The following is a 21,017-nucleotide window of genomic DNA, read 5'->3' on the forward strand; positions in this document are numbered from 1 at the left end:
GACTGAAGCTCCCAGCCTCTTTTTTTTTCTTTTTTTTAAATTCTGGGATTTATTTACCTTCTATAGCTGTCACTGGAGCTGAGAGCCGGCTCCAGCTCTGAGGCCGTGGCTGGCTGAAAGCAGGTATCTGGGTTTGTTTAGCTTCTGTAATTGAAACTCTGTCGCCATCACCGGCGCTCTAAGCTCTGAGGCCCCGGCTGGCTGAAAGCAGGTATCTGGGGTTTGTTTAGCTTCTATAATTGAAACTTTGTTGCTTTCGGAGCTCAGAGCTGGGCCGCAGCAGGCGGGGAACCTTGGCTTCCTCCATCACTGGAGCAAGCAAGCCTTCTGCTCGCTTCAGCTGTGTGGCTGCCGGCCACCATCTTTGTTGGCAGTTAATTTGCATATCCTGCTGATTAGCCAATGGGAAGCGTAGTGGAGGTATGGTCAATTACCATGTTTGTCTATTATTAGATAGGATATTTAAATGCCATTTAACAAAGAAAAATCAACCAAAAAAATGAGTTTGCGTGTCACCTCTGACACGCATGTCATAGGTTCGCCAACACTGCTCTAGTACCTACATGAGGTAGGAACTTCCAGATCTACCTTATAAACAGGAGCTAAGTCGCTTGCAAGAGGAAGAGGAAAGCTGAGTGTTACTGCTTTCCGCTGCGTTAGCTGATGGTTATGGCTGGTATAGCGTGAGATAGAAAACTAGATAGTCTGTCCCATGCTCAGAAATACATTCTGATAAACACAAATTCTCGTGTAGATCCAAAGCAAGGATGAGGCTGGAGAGAACGTACAGAGAATGAGTATTTAGGCTTTATCTGAGACCAACTGCCTGTTTGTTGTTCAGCATCCTTTATTTCTTTTTGGTCCTGAGAAGGCCTATTCAAATGGCTGAGCTAACAACACCACACAGCATGTTAGTGTGCAGTGTACCCTGTAGGTGTAAAAACTTGGCTTTGTTTTGCCCTTGTTCATGAACAAAAGCTCCTTTTTTGTTAGCCTCCCAAATGTTCCTTGCCATTATGAAGAAATACATTAATTTTGAAACAAAATAAATTATGTACATTTTTGAAAAACAGAAGAAAAACCATACACATAAATATACATATGCACACTGAAACTGACGTTACCCTGTTCCTTCTTCTATATTTCTAGTTATAGTCAACACCTGTGGCCACATAAGGGGCAGACTTCACAGCTGCAAACCCCAGATGTCAGACACTGGATTCTACGTCCCTGGCAGCAGTCCCAAGTGGGACGACGTCTCCTTAACTGACCTCTGAAATGGTCTATTGTCTGCTTCCCTCCCTGGCCTGGGTTGTAACTAACAAGCTGTCTGCAGGCTGGTTTGGAGTTAGCCTACTGATGGGTTGTTCTGGATGCAATTATCCTTTGCCTTACCTTTGATTGTAAGGAATTTTTTCCTTTGTAGGGGTGAAAGTTGGACTGGGGAAATTCTTGACAAAGAACTATATTCAGGTTTCTCCCAAGGATAAAATAAAACACTATTTACTTTGATTGTTTCCCCCACCCCCAATGAAATTGGATGACATCAAGTTTGGTTTAGCATGCAGTTGAGTTTTGGTTAATCAGAAGTACAAAGAGTTTCTTGGGGGCACTTCTCCCCTCCGAAAGAAGGCTGAGTTTCCTTATGCTGCTTCTTAAAGCTACTTCTTAAAGGAGAAAATGAAACATTTCTCCTCTTAGAATCTTAAGGAGCTACAACTTTGTTTTTGCTATTACTAAAGAAAGTCATCTCCTGTTGAGAAAAGCTCTGTGTATGAATTATCTTGGTTCTTTAAAGAGGAAAATGATTACATTAGAACCCTGCCTCTTCACCACTTGAAGAATAACATTATGGGTAAGATGCAATTGTTGTGGGACTAAGGTAGGAAAAGGCCAAGTATCTAAGAGGGCTTCACTTACAGTGCAACACTTGTGGCCCCAAAGGGAAGGTCTGTTTTGAATAGTTATAGTCATGACAAGTTATAAAGAAATGTATCTGATACTTATAGGAAGATTAACTCTGAGGAAATTATAGAATACTAGAGGCCCAGTGCACGAATTCGTGCACCAGTGGGGTCCCTCAGCCTGGCCTGTGCCCTCTTGCAATCCGAAGAGGCAGGCAGCCAGAGAGGAGCCCAGGCCAGGTGCAGCGCTGCTCCTGTTCATCCTGGCCCCACTGCTCCTGCCAACACCGCTCTCGGTAGCATGCTGCCACAGAGGCAGGGGAGGCTTGTGCCGCTGCAGCTGCGCACACCAGCCGTGAGCCCGGTGGTTGGCGCACCTCAGTCAGCTGAGCAGTGCTCCTGCTGTGGGAATGCACTGACCACCAGGGGTCAGTTCCTGCATTGAGTGTCTGCCCCCTGGTGGTCACTGTGCATCATAACAACAGGTCAAATGGTCATTCGGTTGCTTAGGCTTTTATATATATAGATATTATCACATCCAATTTCAAATGGTATTCATCTGCATCATGTAAATCGTTCCAAATTTTCTTTAACTTTCTAATCATGTAAACAAATCTCTTGGCCACCAAGAGATATGCATTAGATTTGGAATCCCAATATAAATAAACTAATAATTAAATTGGAGAAAAGAGACATATCTCATACAGAATTTCAAATAATTTATATGTCTACTAACCCCTCAAGAATGTGGAGTATAATTCCCTACCACTTAACTGTGGGCTATGCTTTTCGATTGAATAACAAAGAGTAGTGTATAAAAAGGGGAGGGGCGGAGTTACTGGACAGTGGAGAGACCTGGCAAACACTACCTTGGCCACTGGATACAGGTTAACATCAGCAATGAGGTCATGTTGACAGCATGTACCTTGGATATGATACGATCTCATTGAAGGGCAGTTCACCTTTGTAATATTTGCCACAAAACCCATAACCATAGTCTAACCATGTGAAAACATTAGGTAAATCACAGTTGAGGGACATTCTACAAAATATCTGACAAGACTCCACGAACTGTCACAGTCACTAAAAATAATAATACATACATACATAAATAAAAGTCTGAGATTGTCACAGCCAAAAGGAGCCTAAGAATGACTAAGTATAATGTATTATACCAGATAGGATGCTGGAAGAAAAAAGGACATTAGGAGAAAAGTGTGAAATTGGAACGAGGGTGGATTTTAGTTAATAGTAATGTCCCAATGTTGGTTCCTTAGTTGTAGCAAATAGGAGAAACTAGATGAGAGGTATTCAAGAATGCTGCACTATTTTTGTAATTTTTCTGTAATATAAAATTATTCTAATATTACAATTTTATTTAAATTAAAAAATGATGGCCGAAACCGGTTTGGCTCAGTGGATAGAGCGTCGGCCTGCGGACTGAAGGGTCCCAGGTTCGATTCTGGTCAAGGGCATGTACCTGGGTTGCGGGCACATCCCCAGTAGGAGATGTGCAGGAGGCAGCTGATCGATGTTTCTAACTCTCTATCTCTCTCCCTTCTTCTCTGTAAAAAATCAATAAAATATATTTTTTAAAAAAATGATGATTAACATTGAGATATCAAGTTTAACAGAGTCCTATGCTTTAATCAATACATCCTTCTTTTTCACCCACACCTATCCACCAAACCAGTGGTCGGCAAACTGCGGCTCACGAGCCACATGTGGCTCGTGAGCCGCAGTTTGCCGACCACTGCACCAAACCATATGGCATCAAGAGTCATTTCCCTGATGCATAGGAATACTTTACCTTTCAGGACCTTGTAGTATGAATGGAGTCAGTCCAATTCCGAGAGTTTTAGATTTCCCAATAATATTTAGGTCATGGCCTTAGTAATATGACACAGTACTCAAAAGATAATGTCCACAAGCCTGTATTTCTCAATAGCTTTAAAAGATGTTACATCCTTCCGCCATCTATCCAATACACTAAAATTTCCTGTGAATGTTATTAATGACATAATTAATAGGATGATGCATTAATTTCGAAGGTAGCACATTCTTTGCTAGATTACAAAGGGCAATATTCATTTACTGATCAATTGTTGTCAGGAGAGGTAATGGGATATGGTCTGATGGGCCACTGTTTTAGAATAAGGATGAGATTATTTCTTTTCTACTCCCTATTTTTCCTTTATAAATTATGAAAAATTAGGTTTTTCAGAATTTTTGATATTTTTATACTGTTTTCAATTTATCATTTTACTTTGAGGAAGAGGAAGGAAGTGTTGGTGTCAATGAATGTTTAAAAAAATGTGGGGTTTCTTGTTAACAAGAAACGTGCTTTTATTAACATTTAATGATATAATTTTAAAAGTTCATTAAATCACAATTTAATTAACTAGAATAATAAATTGTCAGGATTGCCTCTCCAATTCTGTTTTTAGGAAAGGATGCAAATGCCATTTCTAAAAAGCTGGGGGGAAAAATACATGCAACTTCCTGCATATATTTTAGGGATAAAAATAGGATTCAGTAAGATCACTTGTACATTCCATACTTACAGTACTTTATAATGATCACTTGTTAAAGGGGAGAGGAAGTAAAAACCAAGATGCTTGATAATAGGAGAAAAGAAGTGTTCCCTATGGAACTCTTAGCGAAGGAACTGCAGAAGAGTCAACTAACGTATTTTAGGAATATTTTTCACAATGAGGTAGTGCTTAATATGGAAAATAATAATGGGTGGGAGGGATATGCAATAAATGTAGGTAGCTATTTTTTATATTACCCTTTAAAAAGTTCAGTTAATTCATATTTTGCATTTCATTAGACCTTGGTATATGTGTGGTTAGTACTGAGAATTATAACAGTTCCCTTTCCTTGAACACTGATAATGTGTCCAGCTTTGTACTGCCAGGCCTTTGACATGCACCATCTAAAAGCACAACCCTGCAAGGTGCATACAATTACTGTTTAACAGGCAAGGGAACCAAGGACACCAGAAGTTAGGAGACTGACTCAAAGGCCTACAGCTTGTAAGCGAGGGAGCCACTATAAACTGCCTGCCTCAAGTGCCTATCCCACCACAGCATACAGCTTTCTTACAAGTTAAATACCTTTATTAACACTATTCAAATAAATGTGTCTCAATAATGAGTTGACTTAAGTCATTTAACCTTTCTAGGCTTCAAGTTTCTCTTGGGTTAGATGGAGTTGGCTGGTTGACTTCTGTTTTCCTCCAGTTTTAAAATAGGAACATGATTAGTATACAGATGAGAATATTAAAATGGAAATAATAATTGGTTATTAACACTGAGTTTATTAAATCTTGTGATGGGATCTTTCTAGAGATGTTCGTGTGATTTCTCTCAAATCCTTCAGTCCTGCCAGAATTAGTGAGTGATCTTACCATTTTCAATGTTATTCCTTAAGACTTACATGTAAGAGGAAACTTCATACTTTTCTCTGCAGTATACAAACTATTTTACTTAAATATTTGTCTCCTAAAGAATCAATGACTTTCAGACATGAATAATGCAAAGAAAATCAGTTTTTGGATCTGAAATTAATCAAAATATCAGTTTATTTTTATTCATACTTATTCAAATATAACAAATTTTTTAACAAATGAAAATATGTATAAGCATATTTATAATACGATAGACATAAATATAAATAAAATGTGTAAGTATTTGAGACAAAGTTTAATACATATATTAGTAAATTGATGGCATGCTTACATTTAGCTTTAAGATATATTAACATGGATATTAAAAAGGATGGGCTTTCACAAAAACTGCTATAAAATGTTCACATTTGTGTTAGTAATAAGTCATATTTCTTAGACTGATGTTTTAAGAAAACTATGTCAAGATCTAATTTAACCATTTACCTCATATGGTAACATTATTTGTAAATGACACATTTTTTTTCAATAGAAATGTTCCTTTATCTTTTAAATAACATAGCATTTTTTATCAAGAACATGCCACATTTATTAAACAAACATGCACAACACATTAAAATTTGAATAATTTATGTACCTTTATGCACAGTGTTCAGTTTTGCTATAGCACTCTATCTTTGTGAAAAATATTCTAAATATTTGGCACAGAATTAATAAATTATATTGTCCTATTCAGAACTAATGTGATTAAAATTTTACATGGCACAGAAAACGCTCTATCACAGTTTACCTCTTCCTTTGCCGTTTATTGACCAATGGCCGTTCTTTTCTGTTTTAGTTGGAATAAATAATGGATATTCAATAGCTAAAAGTCATATCTAGGTGTTTTGCCTATACTCTAATTAGAAATGAGTTGATTTCAGTTTTTCTAGCAGTAAAGCATTTCCATTTGTATTATGGCCAATAAATTTCCAACTAAGGGTGTTAGCGATAATGTATCATTATGAGATGTTTTTCTTTGGGAGGCAGAGAGGTTGAAAGGAAATGTGGATCTCTTCCTGAACTGGGACCCTGTGTGGTCAGGAGCATCGATGCCCTCTGAGGCAGAAGCAGGGAGAGTTCTTGGGGAAGCTGGTGAGGGAGCACACTCGGTAGAAGCATCCAGGCAAAAACAAAGGCAGGAACGCACTTAAGGTGCAAAGGACTGCCATGGGTGTAAGGAAACTGAATGCATCACTCAGAGAAACAGCAGCCAGAGCATTCTTATATCAGCAAAATCCCCCTGCTTTTTAGGAAAAGTTTTCCATTTCCACATCGGTGTCTATATCAAGAATGAAGAAATTAAGCTAACTGGCACAATTTTTTTTTCCCCTGAACTCATTCATAGACACTGGAAGAAGAAAGAGAATAATATGAACTCAAGCTTCCTCTAAACCAGAGAAGAGCATTCACACTCCCTCTCAGGGCAGACTTCAGACTTGTGGTAACCAAGGAAAATGCCATCGCTCTTTTTCACAGTTCTGCTAAGATCAACTTGAGGTGTTATATTTTGAGAGCCTGGTTGAAGGAATCTACTCCTTTCATAAAACTATGATTACCTAACTTTTATATTTATTATTTGGCGGAAAGGAAGTAGAACTTAAGCTCAATTTTTATACAAATGTACTTTATTCTGAAAAACAGAGCAATGAACATACTTTATGATCCTTGATTTTTTGAGGGCATTTATATAGTGAAATGGCAAAGAACATCAAACACATTAAATACAATGGCAAACTTTTGTTTTAAAGCTGTTAAGGTACAAATATAAAAACTATGAATCACAGAGCACTGAATTTTCAAGAGTAAAATCATACCAAAACCGTGATAAGTTTTCGCTGATGTCACAGGTGAGCAGGTGGTCTGGAAGGTCACTGATGGTGCCCTGCACGGCCAGCACGTGCGGGGCCAACGTGAAGGGCACGTCGCTCAGAAGCTCGGCCATGAATGAGCTGTTTTCCGGAGGCTGGCCTGCCTTGGTTTCCGCCCCGGGGCCTGCCACAGTCACAATGGATGAGTTTTCTGTGCCAGTCTAAAAATACACATATATTCAAATCATTCAGACCTATGGCCTCGGAGGTTCAGTAATGGTAAATGTGGCATGAATGTAGCAAAATGGAGAAATGGGGGAACATGTAAGTATTCCCAGATCAGAATGTAGCTATTTGCTTTACTTGTACATAGAGCTCTACTAGCTTTAAAATGGATCCTAAACCCTACTCTTACCACCCATGACCCCCTCTTGTTATTTCTCTAGCCCAGTAATGTCTACAAAGTCTGTCTGCTTTGCCAAACGTGGTGTATGCTTTCAGGGTCTAGAGAATTTCCAGATTCCCTGTGAAACCATATATCAACACAGTCCAAAGTGACCTTGCCCACTTCAGAATGATATGGAGCAAACTGCCTAGGATATTATTTCGCATTTCCTATATAGGTATCCTTTCCAGTTGCTGTTTCACATGCATATGTCTTATCCATAACTAGAGTTGAGGGTCCTTGAGAGCAGCAATCTAGTTGACATGTCTTTGTACTCTCTGCCTTGCATACTCAATTGTCTTATTCTAATACCTACCTGAGAGTTTACTTCTAATGTGTGTCATGCTTATTGACTGTCTGACTTTCATAGGAACTAACATGTTACTTAAGTTATTGAGATATAAAGAGTTAGTAAACCATGCATACAGTAGATTACTAAAAAACGTGCAGTAGGGTGTTCATAGCAGCATTCTATGCAAGCCCCCAAAGTGGAAACTAAGTTTCCATCAATAGTACAATGGATAAATTGAAGTATATTTACAGCAATGAGAATGAACCACCTGCCACTAAAAGTGGCTGAAACCGAAATAAAACCAGTTTAGGCAAAAATTTACTCTCCCACCACCACCTGGTCTCACACAGAATAAAACTCTGGAGTCTTTACAGAGGCCTACAAGGCCCTGGCGACCTGGCCCCAGCGCCTCACTGCCTCCTTGCTGTTGCTCCTGTGCACCCAGCCTGCTTCTGCCTCAGGCCTGTGCTTTCTAGTCCCGCTACCCAGGAGGTTCTGCTGCCAAATATCCATTGGGCCCCTTCTCCCACCTCCTTCCAAGTGTTGGTCCCAATGCCACCTTCTCAACAAGGCTTTCCTGACCATCTTATTTACACTGTGTCCTGCCCCCTTCTCTCCCCTCCAGCACTCCCTATCTCCCTCCCCTGCTCTTTTACCCTACATGGCCCTTAGCACCTTGTTCTATGTCATATACTTTATCCTCATTATAATCCATCAGAAATGTAAGGGGTTCCCTGCTGTATCCCAAAATGCCCAGACCAGTGCCTAGCGCTCAGTAAATATTTATTGGTTGGATGCGAGCAGACAAGATTTTGCCTGCGTGGGGTTTACATTATCATGGTTAAAATGCTGATAAATTCCTTATCTGTAAGTCTAGAGAAGAATGATTTTCTGTGTAAGAAATAATTTTGAAAAACTTTTTATGGAAGTGTAAAGTACATACAGAAAGGGTACATTAAAAGTTTACAGTTTGCTAATTTTAACCAACTTAGACATCTGTGAGCACCCAGATCAAGGGACAGAAATGACAGCCCCCCCCCCCCCCCCACCCCGCGCTTTCTGTCACCATCCTGACTTCTAACAGCATAGATTGGTTTACCTATTTTTGTATTTAAATGAAGGTAATCCTATAGTATGAACTCTTGTTTCTGGCTTCTATATAGGAGATTCGTCCATATTGTTGCATGGGATAAAAAGAGCATATCGTCACACAGGAGGCACATTCAGACTGATGACTTAACAGGATCACTTTGGTTGCCGTATTGACAGTAGGTAGCGGGGTCTGGCGGCCAGGAAAGGAAGTAGCAGGGAAAGAGAGATGACTGCATTGTGGATTAGGGTTGTGATAATCAAGGTGAGATGAACCGTTGGATTTTGGATAGACTTTGAGGATAAGGCCAACAGGATTTACGGATGAAAAGGATGTGGGGTATGAGAGCAGAGTGGAGTCAGGATGAAGTCAGAGTTTTTGGCCTAAGCAGGAAGACCAAGAGTCCTGTTTTGGTCATTCCAGGTGCCTTCCAGACATCCAAGTGGAGCTGCTAATAGGCAGGAGTATAACGCAAGTTGGAACTGGGGGGAAGATCTGGTAGAGAAAGTCTTCTTGGCGCATGTTTACAGGGGATGGTCAGGCCCAGCCCGAGTGGTTCAGTGGCTGCACGTCGACCTACGAACCAGGAGGTCATGGTTCAATTCCAGGTCAGATCACATACCCGGGTTGCGGGTGTACAGGAGGCAGCTGATCAATGGTTGTCTCTCATCATTAATGTTTCCACCTCTCTCTCCCTCTCCCTTTCTCTGTGAAATCAATAAAAATACTTTTTTTTTTTTAAAGGGTATGGTCGGAAAGAAAAGTGTAGACAAATATGAGAACAGACAATTTTTTCAAAACATTGTGCCAAAAATGGGAAAAGAGATGTGGGACATGAGCTGGAAAGGAATGTGGGGTCAGTGAGGTTTCTCTTGATCTTATTTTCTGGTTTCTAAATTGGGAGAATAATTAGTCCATAGGCTAATGAGAAGAAGGTCATAAGAAAGGAAAAGGTAATGGAGATTCTGTAGAGGAGGAATTGCTATCTCATAGGCACCCCCAACACAGAGCAGAGGTCCTCAAGATTTATCTGAAGTTACCAAACACATCCCTATCCCATGGTCTTATACCTTGTGTGAAAATAAAACAGAGTGCTTTCTTAGGATCGCAAACAGAACAAAATTAAGTGCACTCTGTGATGACAATTATTAGAAAGGGCCATTGTGCAGTGGACAGAACCTGCCTACTGAAACCTAACTGGGACTTAAATATCAGTGAGTAATGATGCCACAGTTCCAGCCTCTCTAAAGGGCTTCCCCATATACAGTGTCAAGATTGAGTATGCACAGGGCTTTGGTTACCTTGGAGCAGCATGGCTGAGCGTTTAAGAGCACAGGGCCCACAGTCAGACAGCGTGGGTGTAAACCCAAGGTCTCCTGCAAATGGCCTTGGGCAAGGTATTTAACTTCTTTGTGCCTCAGTTTCCTTAACTGTATAATGAGATCAATAATAATGCCTATTTCATAGGACTGTTATGAGGATTAAATAATGTTCATGAGTAGAACAGTGCTTACCACATATTACAGCTTTCGAATGTTAGCTCCCACTTGAAGTCTCGGATCCACTCATCTCTTTTGTTTTTGGCATTCACTGGTGGTTTGAATAATCTTACCACCTTCTTTATATCCTGCCTTCTCTCTAATCTCAGATGCAAATGTTCCCTGGGTCTGTTAATCTCATCCTAAAATTGAACTTTCTTCTTCTTCCTGTATACAGAACATTCTCCAGTTTCATTAGCCAAATCACCTCCCTTCTTAAACAAAAGTATCCCTGAAACCTCACCTTCTCCACTAAAGCACTCTGCTGTCTAAACACACAACTTCTAAGGTTTAACTCCCAGCAGCAATATTTACTTATTTGTTCATGCCTTTATTAATCTTCTTCCTTTTCTCTTACAAATCATTCTTCCAGAACATAATTGAGGACAAGGCTATGTCAAACTATCTATCTCTCTCTCTATCTATCTATCTATCTATCTATCTATCTATCTATCTATCTAAGCGACCAGCCAACCTGCCGACTGGCCGGTAGCTATAACACGCACTGACCACTAGGGGGCAGACACTCAACGCAGGAGCAGAAACTATAGGCATGGAAACATGGAACATACTGATGAATCTCAGAGGGAAGTGGGGAGGGCAGGGTGGCAGATTAACCGATCTTATATGCATACTAGAGGCCTGGTGCATGAATCCGTGGGGTCCCTTAGCCTGGCCTGTGGGGATGGGGCTGAAATCAGCTTATCGACATCCCCCAAGGGATCCCGGATTGCGAGGGCGCAGGCCAGGCCGAGGGAGGTGCATGAATCCGTGCACCGGGCCTCTAGTATCTAGAACAGTGATGGCGAACCTATGACACGCGTTTCAGAGGTGACATGCGAACTCATTTTTTTGGTTGATTTTTCTTTGTTAAATGGCATTTAAATATATAAAATAAATATCAAAAATATAAATCTTTGTTTTACTATGGTTGCAAATATCAAAAAATTTCTATATGTGACACAGCACCAGAGTTAAGTTAGGGTTTTTCAAAATGCTGACACGCCGAGCTCAAAAGGTTCGCCATCACTGATCTAGAATAATAGGGGAATTGAGATGTGGTTTCCTGTTCCAGTTCTCCTTGATAAAACAGTCATATGACCAGAGGGGGTCACTTCATCCACCTGGGCCTTAGTCCTCTACTCTGTAAAGTGAGTGGTGAGGGGCAAAAAATGTTGATGACAGCCACTAGCATATGTTGAACACTTACTTTGTGCGAGGGTCCATCTAGGCTGTTTAAGTGAATTCCGTCATTTAAGTTTTATAGCTTTGTGGGGTGTGCACTATTAGTCCCATGTTAAAAACAAGAGGACACTGGGGCACAGAAAGGTTAAGGAAGTTGTTCCAGGTTACACAGCTCGTCTGTGGTAAGACTGAGAATCAAACCCAGTGACCTATAAAGCTCTAAGACATGTTACCTGCACACTTCTATGCTCTGGAGAGGTTGGCGGACTGAATGAACAAAGCCTTGAGAATTTAGGCAACAGCATTAGAGAATATGACCATTCCTACATAGCATATCTTGGCTTAAATGAGAAGAAAAACAGAAGAAAGGACAGAAACTCATTAAGGAGATACATCTTAGACTGAAGGAGGATAGAAAAGCAGCTGTAATTTAATATTTATCCCTGGAAATAAATCTACCAGTTTTCAGGGAAGGTAACACCATGGACAGTGAAACAAGACAGTCTATGGTCATTGTTTAAAGGGAGAAAAGGAAGGTATATGGGCAGACACTGCAGTGTTCTTTTCTGCCTTTGTATATGTTTGAAAACCTTCCATAATCAAAAGTTTCCAAAAATTAAACTGACTTTAACAAGTCCGTGGACAAAGTGCCGCCCCCAGCACCTCCTAGGAGGGCCTGGCTCTCAGCTGTGCTGCATGCACTGCCCCAGCACCCACCTCCCGACATTGGCTGGAGTGCACTGTTACAGTCTCCACGGAGCCTGCCTGCCCTCTTGGCAGCAGGGTGAGTGCCATGATGCAGCTGCTGCTGGCATGCTGAGAGCTGGAAAGGGAGAAATTATCAGGCAAAGCAAGAGCAAGTCACAAAGAGAATGTGAGTCAACATTCAAGGACCCCACACCCAGTAACCCTGATCATCAAGTCTCTAGCTTGGCAGCCAGTGGGAGCAGAGGTGGGGGCTGAGTGCTCAGACAGGTGCCTGGCTCCCTTGCAGAAAGCAGCCCTCTCTCTCAGACACAAAGTCTTCCAATTTTTTTATTTGCATAACAAAATGGGTCTTTAAAAGGAAGAAAGAGTATGTTAACCACAAAAGAGCAAGAAGAAAAGAATCAATTAACCTTATGGTTAATAGCCAGATTTTTAAAAATTACTTCAAATATTATATTCATAAAACATGTTAATTATTTTTATGAGTAACCCTGCTCACAGAAATGCTGCTATGATCATGTTCCTGAGTATAATTTCCTTCATATAATCTAGCTCTAATACTTCTGTTTCAAATGAGCGTTTGCCCTTACATGGTTTAAATATGTGTATGCCATATCAGAATGGCTTTTTTAATCGTAAGGAAAATAAATTTCCTTATCAATATTATTGCAACAAGCAAAATTTATAATTAACTGTTTTCATGTTTGTATAAAAATCAAATTTTGTTCATCAGTTAACCTGTTACAAAATGGACTGGCCAAGTTTATCTGGTTACTCGCATTCTGTTATCCATGTCTCAAATAATTCGAAGAGCTTTACAGACACTATTCCTCCCATAATTTCAGAGGGGCTGTAAAGATTCATGAGGTTGAATCTGTGAAATCTTCTCTGAGTTTAGAAAAGGCACATTCTAAGAATAAAGGGCACATAAAACAGTTTAGTGAAGTCACATCCCTGGGGCAGCAGCAGGTCAGTGGCATCCCTGGGAGCCTCACTCTTGGGTGTATAAAGCAAGGAAATGCAGTTTTAAGAACAGACAATTTCCTTTTTCCTGGCACAAAAGCCCCAATAACCACCATGAAATCTGTGAAGGGCCGCCAACTTTGCAAACCCACTAACAAGTTGGAAACCTCATCTACTTGGCCATATCTGACTAACATATGAACATTTTATTAATAGGAACATCACCTATAGTTGGCAAACATCACCTATAGTTGGCATCTTTTATAACATCCTGCTTTTTTCTCCTGCATCCCATGCCTTAGATAAGTAGAGATAAAAGAGTATCCTATAAAAGCAAATTTTTAAAGCATTAAAATGTAGAAAGCAGCCTAACCAAAACAGTAATAGTACCTAATAAAAGAACACAAAAGCAGGTATAAAACACCCATCCACATATTCAATTGACATGCAAAGATGGTAGCTATATCAAGCATATTTTTAGGAAATGCATTGTAGTAAGAAGAGCTATACCTTTAAATTCTAATGTCTATAGATAAAAGACATGTTCCTTTGAACAGCAGCCTGAACAGGCAACACTGTCACTTTATCTCCCCAGATAACTATCCATTCTATTCTGGCTTCAGCTGGTATCTGCTTGCATTACATCAGCTTCTTGATGGGGGAGGGCTGGGGTGCAAATCTGAGTCAGAAGCATCAGGGGACAAGAGGAAAAGGTGATATAAGCAATGGCACAATTAAAGCAGTCCTCAGGCTTATTTTTCCTAAGGAGCTGGTCCCCAATAAATGTCTGGCTAGCTGAGAAAAGCCAGAGGACTTACACCTACGTAAGTCCTGAGCAATAGTCTCCTTTCGCTTGTGAGAAATTATGCTGCAATGGTAGAGACTTTCTGATTTTTCTGCAACTCCTCACTACCCAGAACTGTAGTTTGTATACATAACAAGTGCTCACTAGATAGTTATGGCAATGAATCTGTTCCCCTCGTTTCTCAGATACTCTAGGCACCCCAGACTTGATTTTTAAATTGAGGGGTTAAGCCAAAGAAATGAAGAAAATCCCAGAACACTTTACCACCAGTAGAGATAAATTAGTGGGAGGAAGCTGAATTCACGGAAAATCTACGTGTTCCATGTAACCTGGGCTCCAAATACCAGGATGCTATACATTTGATTAGCAAACTAAGAGGCTAGGTTAGCAAGTAGAAAGTTTCCTTATTCCTTTAACTTTCTGATCTGGGACATCATTTCACTTTAAATTTTGGCTCATGGTTTTTTGTTTTTGTTTTTTTCCCAATGTTGGTTCCCTTTCCTCTTCTTTTCCCCTCAGTATTTCCACCTCCCTGTGCTGCCTGCTTCCCCAGTCTTTCTTAAAAAAGAAAAAAAAATAGTTCTGACTTCCTCTTTTCAGAACTCCAGCTGAATGGATGCAAGTGAAGAAGGGGAAGTAGGGCTGGCACTTGCTTCTGTAATCTGTTCATCTTTCTTGGAAACGTGGCTTGACTGAAGCCAGAAAATCTGTACCAGCCAACTGGAGTGGGGGAGCGGTGGAAAGAGGGAAGAGAGCATTTTAGGAAAGGAACCAGCAAGAAACAGTGTTCAATGTGGGATCCTGTTTACGCTAGTTTTGAAAAAACAAAAGGCTATTCCAGTGATTTTCTTTAAAAAAAAAATTTTTTTTTTAGTTTATAGAAGTTTTTGATCCCTCCCCTTAAGCTGACCAGAAATCTCATATTTTCCCAGCAGGCATCCCCAATTCTTCAGGGTATATTTCACACCTTCTCTTCTCTATCCCTACATGACCACTTTCTCCTTGCTGTCAGCAGGTGGGCTTGCCTCCTACTTGAGCAGGTGAGGATCTGCTCAACCTGCCCCACCCAAAAAACATATCTGCATTTGCACCCATCTGTGCTTCCCTTGCCACACAGGCAAGGTGCCCTCCTCCCCTCATCTAACCCCTCGCTGGTGCTCCACATCCACCCTGTCCCCACTCCTCAAGCACACGGTGCATCAGTGAGAAGGCATCTCCTAACTGCTAATCTTTCATATCATCAGTGCCCCAGTTACAGAAAACCCTCCATGTCTGCATCACCACTGACTCCCACACCACCTCTGTGCTGCTGTTCACGCCAGGCTGAGACCATGGTGGGCACTATCCTTCACTCCTCACCCGCTGCCATCTGCCTTCGTCTCTGCCCCTCTGCCGACACTGCTTTCTCCACCGTTACTAACACTTTCTTTCTTTCCTTTTTTTTTTTCTAAACTCAGAGATTTTGAAGTGCTAATCTTTTATGATCTATTTGTCCTGCTTAAAAATTGTGACTATGTTTTTATTTCTTGTTTTGTGGGTTTTTTTTGTGCCACTTCTTAGTTTTGCCTCTTTCTGAGGTGATGGTATCCTCGTTTCTGTTCCTTTATTCTTTAGTCTCAACACACCTACCAGGATGAGCTTATCCATATCCATGGTGCTGACTGCCCTATCCTGCTCTCCCCAAAGGTAAATGAGTATGTAGATAAATGTGTGTGTGCACGCACACCCCCCAATCTCAAACCCAGATTTCTATCTCAAACTCCTAGCCCATATATTCAACTCCTATTATACATTTTCTTTTTGGATATTCCATAGGAATCTTAAACTCAACGTGTTCTAAACCTGGTTCTCATCTCCTTCCTAACACTACCCCCACTTACTGAATGGTCTTCTAGTAGTTCCTGTGTTGGTGGAGGGAACCAACAGGGTTGCCCAACACACAAACCTGAATTATTGTTGACTTCTCTCCCTGGCATGTCTCTTCCTCCATCCAATAAATGACTGAGTCCTACTGATTTTGATGTTCTTAATATCTCCCCAAGTTTCATCTGTCTCTTTGCAGGTCCACTGTTATTCTCTCATTTCAGGCCACTGTAGTCTCCTGCCTTGAATGTTGCACGAGTTTTCTGCATATGGCCTTGTTCCCCCTACACTACTTTCTCCCTCCCTGTCACTCGTGGTATCTAAAACACATGCTTTTCCTTGCTTAAAACTCCTAGGTGCCTTTGGAGAAAAGAACAAACTCCTTATCATAGTACAAAAGGTATGATCTAGCCTTGCTACCCCTCCAATTTCTTTTATCACCATTCCCTAAACTCTTTACTCTATCCACACCAAGCTATTTGCTACTATCCAAATACGCCAGGCTCACTCAATTACTTTTGCCTAAACTAGGACATCTCTCTTTCTTCTTCTTCTCGCCCACTTAAACTTGTGCTTTAGGATGTACATCAAGACTCTTTTAGAAAGATTTCCTGAAGTAACTCCTCAAACCTGGGCTGCCTGCCTGTCCATGTGTTCCCATAACAGCCTGTGCACAGCTCTCACAGAAGGTATCATCCTGGAATAGAGTTCTTTGCACCCTCCTGAAACTATGGGCAGCGCAAAGCCCGAGACGAGCTTTCTTCTCCATTTCCCTCCCAATCAGAGCAATGCCTGGTTCATAGAAGGTGATCAATACAGGGTCATCCAATTACTAAATTAAATTTCTTCCTAAACTTTATATTCGAATTTATTCAAAATAAGCTAGGCGTCATTATGTCGACCCTGGATTTCTGCATCTGTTTGGTTCTTTTCCTAACAAGATTTTACCAACAGGGTGATCCGTGGATGGTATTAAATATAGACAGAACTAAAAACTAGTTTGAGACCCCAGCTACATCTATTTCCTAAAGAATCAGATGGGTTGTTCTTGACTTGCCAAATGAACAACATCACAAATATGTCTCCCAAAGGAAATTTAATAGGTTCTGCAGCAATGTTGATGAAACTGTTGGGGAAATATATTTACCAGAGGTTTACCTTATGTACTCCACATTCCCCTTAATCAACTGTCTTAGTCTGTTCAGGCTACTACTTAAAAAAATAAATAACACAACCATAGACTGGATGGCTTATATACAACAAAACTTCTTTTCTCAGTTTTGGAGCCTGAGAAGCTCAAGAAGTGGTTGCAGCAGACTCAGTGTCTGGCGAGGGCCTGTTCCTGCTGCATAGATGACTCTCTTTTTGCTTTAACGTCACAGGGCAGAAGGGGCCAGGGAGCTCTCTGGGGCCTTTTATAAAGACACAAATCCCATCTAGGAGGACTACACCCTCATGACCTAATCACCTCCAAAAGGCCCCCACCTCCAAGTACCCTCACATTGGGGATTAATTTCAACCTAAGAATGTGGGTGTGGGGCCTCATTCAGTCTATAACATCAGCCCGCCTTACACACTCTTCTCTCCCAGGATCCAGTATTTCTCCACAACTGTGCAGTCCAGTCTGAAGGAGTTGCAGTGTGGCCTATGTTTGGGGGCAAGAGTATGGGGAAAGGGCCAGCAACAGGGTGGCAGGACTAGGGAAGAAAAGCCTCAGAGATGAGAGCTAAAAAGAGGGTAGGAGAGGGGATGGTTTAATTTCTGTTCGGCCTCTTTCTTCTCTGATTTCCATGGAGGGGTTTTTCTCTAAGCTTGCTGGCCTTCTGGCCTCGCCCCTGGTCCTCCCCAAGGAGGCAGACTGAGTTACATGGTTGGTGGATGACAGCGCTGGGTCCCCCTTTCTAGAAGGGGGAGCTAAACCACCCACGGACCCAAGGCCTGGAGAAAGTCTCTTTCTACCTGGATCAGGGGAGAGAAGTAAACACAGTGTGTGCTGTGTTGAGGTAAACCTTCCTCACAGGTCTAGACATGGGTTAAGGAGGCTGTGGAAGTCCATTTCAGCTACTATACTAACCTGCCTCCTCCAACCTGCGCTTATCAGTCAGAAGGGAGCCATTTTAGTTCTTGGTCTGCTGGCCCTTTGGTCTTATTTCTCCACTAGTGGCCCGGTGCATGGATTCGTGCACATTGAAAGAAAATTAAGTAGAAGAAAGATTCGTGTAGTAATTACGTTACTGCAAAAAATTATGTCAAAATAGTATATATAATATAGTATAAAATTAAAACACACATGCGATTGGCGCAAGAGCTTTATATGTATCATGCATACACCAGTCAATGTTATTTTTAAATTGCCAGTGCCTGTCATATGTACCAGCCGGTAGGTCAGTCACTTAGCCTTTTATATCTATACTAGAGGCCTGATGCACAAAGATTCATGCAAGAATGGGCCTTCCTTCCCCTGGCTTCTGTCCCGCCCCACCCTTGGCCACTTGGTGCCTGTGTATGCAAATTAACCCACCATCTTTGTTGGATTAATTTGCATACTCACTCCTGATTGGCTGGTGGGCATCGCAAAGGTACAGTCAATTTGCATCTTTCTCTTTTATTAGTGTAGATAGATTGGATAAGGATGCAGGTGAGAAAAAGGGATGCCCTTTATTAGGACACCAAAACCCCACCAGTTTCCAGTTCCCAAAGCAACTCCATTCATATCAAAACAGAGACATATTAACCACACCAAAATAAAAATAAAACAAGTCACGCAGATGTTAAATAATCTGGAAATATAAAAATATATCAAACTATTGGCTTTAAAAGTTTACATGTCAAATAACACTCTATTAGACAACTATTGGTATGATTTTATCTGTTTTATAATTCAGTTAAATCTGTGGGATCAGCAAAGTTCTAACCAGAATCTTGGAAAAATAACAACCAACATTTGTTTTTGAAGTAATTTCACAGTTTATTTCATTTGAGCCTCACAACCCACTAAATTTGATAGGGAGGCTATTGTTTCTATTCTCATCTTCTGAGGCTCAAAGTTTACTGACTGTGTAAGGTCACACCACTACTAATTGGCAGAGACTTGTACTCTGGGTCTCCTCAGTTATAATCCAGTGCTATCCCTCTGGTGTACAGGCCATCATCAAGGTAAATAGTTTTAAAGCTTATGTGTTTGGTTGTTGTTTTTTAAGGGCTTAAGTTTAACAATTTCTCTATGGACAAGTGTTATCTGGGCTGGAAGATGAAGGTCCAAAAATTTACAGACTGTGCTGCCACAGAAACTGAGTTTAAAGTAACAGTTCAAGTAAGCATCTCATTACTAGGTTAAATCTACCAGGCTAGATACAATATACAATAGCTTAGAAGACTGTAGCATCTGAACACAGCCAAGGTTACACAATGGCTTAGGCTTTTGTGCATGAATTCAAGCTTATTATGTACAACACAGTTCTGACGAATTTTAGTCACACTAGAGTCTACTTCCCATTTAGATAGCTTTATTTATTTAAAATATCTATTAAACTTCATCAGAATTCAGTGCAACAAGATCATACATTTCCCAGATAATTTCAAAAGAAAGCAATGAAAAATGATCTTGCACATCTCCTCAGCATGCTGAATATTAATTTCACTCAAATGATTAATTTTCATTTGTAAAACAATAAAGTACATCAACCAACTGCATATACAATAAGAAAGGAAATGAAATGCTTTCTATTTTTAAAGCCGGTAAGAAAATATAAATATATTATACTCGTGTTTTTATATAATTTGATAAATAGATACCACTTTTATGATACTGAATGAACGGAAATAAATATCATAGGCTACTTGTAGGAAATACTAAAAGTAAATAAAAAATATTAAGTGATACCTACATGCTGTTTGTTTTTTGGGGGTTTTTTTGGTATGTGCTTTGATAAAATGAACATTTAACAAATTCATAACCTAAATATAACATATATATTTAATAACAAACATTTTGATATTACAAAAAACAAAAACAATTATTTCATGTTAAGGTTGTTGTTTTAAGACAGAAAGCTAATCTGTTTTGCTACTCTTAATTTATACTGAAGAGTTTATAATTTGTCAAAGCTTCCACCATTATTCAAAAAACATAAATATACAATTTTTAGTATGTACTTAGAATTGTCGTGTTCATAGCCAGAAATAAAAGACCATTATCAGTAGGATCTCACATTCACCCTGCATATAAATATCCTTCTAATCTGAGGAAACAAGGAATTCTTTAAGAAAGGCCTTACTTTCTTTGTAATTTAATTTAGTGTGTGGAATAGCCCAAACACTTGGAAATACTACAGTTGATGAATGCACAACTGTACATTTTCATATACAAATGGAAGTGAAAGGAAATGCATCATCCCTAATTATGAAGGCAGGCTAATTAAATTCCACTCAGAGGGCACGTGAGTAATAGTATTACCCACACTTGCAGCACCTAACCCAGAGCTCCACTAGAAAAACAGTGTTTGGAAAACTGAAGAGGTGAGCAGAAAGCTCTGTCACTTGACCTTGGCTCTCATTTGCAAAAAGGTAGTATTTCAAAATAGAAGATGGGGTTGGAAAAGTAAATACAGCTGTGTTTTCTCCACCCAGTGAGAATGAAGGGGCTACTCGGAATGCAGGAGGCTGAGTCCCTTGGTGCACACACAGAGCAGAGTCCTAGTATTTCATTTATGGCTAACTCAGAAAATTTGTTTTATTGTGGTAAAATATACACAACACAAAATATAGCAGCTTAATCATTTTTAGTGTATAATTCAGTGGCACTGAATACATGTACAGTGTTGTGTTAATTATCACCACTATCTATCTCTAGAACTTTTTCATCATCCCAAACAGAAACTCTGTACCATTTGAACAACTCACCATCTATCACACTATCTTTTTACCTCTGTTCATTACACTTTTTATCAATTTGCCTGTTTTAGG

At 40.2% G+C, this 21,017-nt stretch overlaps 1 protein-coding gene and 1 long non-coding RNA gene across 13 annotated transcripts in view; one reads left to right on the plus strand and one right to left on the minus strand.

The window, feature by feature from the left end:
- Window positions 1-6,962: 6,962 nt before the first annotated feature.
- UMAD1 (UBAP1-MVB12-associated (UMA) domain containing 1) overlaps window positions 6,963-21,017 on the minus strand; it is a 187,547-nt gene continuing 173,492 nt past the window's right edge. For all 12 annotated transcript variants that reach the window (XM_014547574.1, XM_014547572.1, XM_014547580.1 and 9 more), the window contains one exon: window positions 6,963-7,384. In XM_014547574.1, the coding sequence (XP_014403060.1) occupies window positions 7,127-7,384 (258 nt within the window). In that variant the 3' untranslated portion in view covers window positions 6,963-7,126. The remainder of the gene's footprint in view (window positions 7,385-21,017) is intronic.
- LOC106727775 overlaps window positions 14,948-21,017 on the plus strand; it is a 33,959-nt gene continuing 27,889 nt past the window's right edge. Inside the window, exons 1-2 of the long non-coding RNA XR_001364024.1 lie at window positions 14,948-15,875; window positions 16,409-16,452. This is a non-coding gene — a long non-coding RNA (uncharacterized LOC106727775). The remainder of the gene's footprint in view (window positions 15,876-16,408; window positions 16,453-21,017) is intronic.

The sequence above is a fragment of the Myotis brandtii genome, unplaced genomic scaffold, assembly GCF_000412655.1.
Source record: "Myotis brandtii unplaced genomic scaffold, ASM41265v1 scaffold48, whole genome shotgun sequence".
NCBI lineage: Eukaryota > Metazoa > Chordata > Mammalia > Chiroptera > Vespertilionidae > Myotis > Myotis brandtii.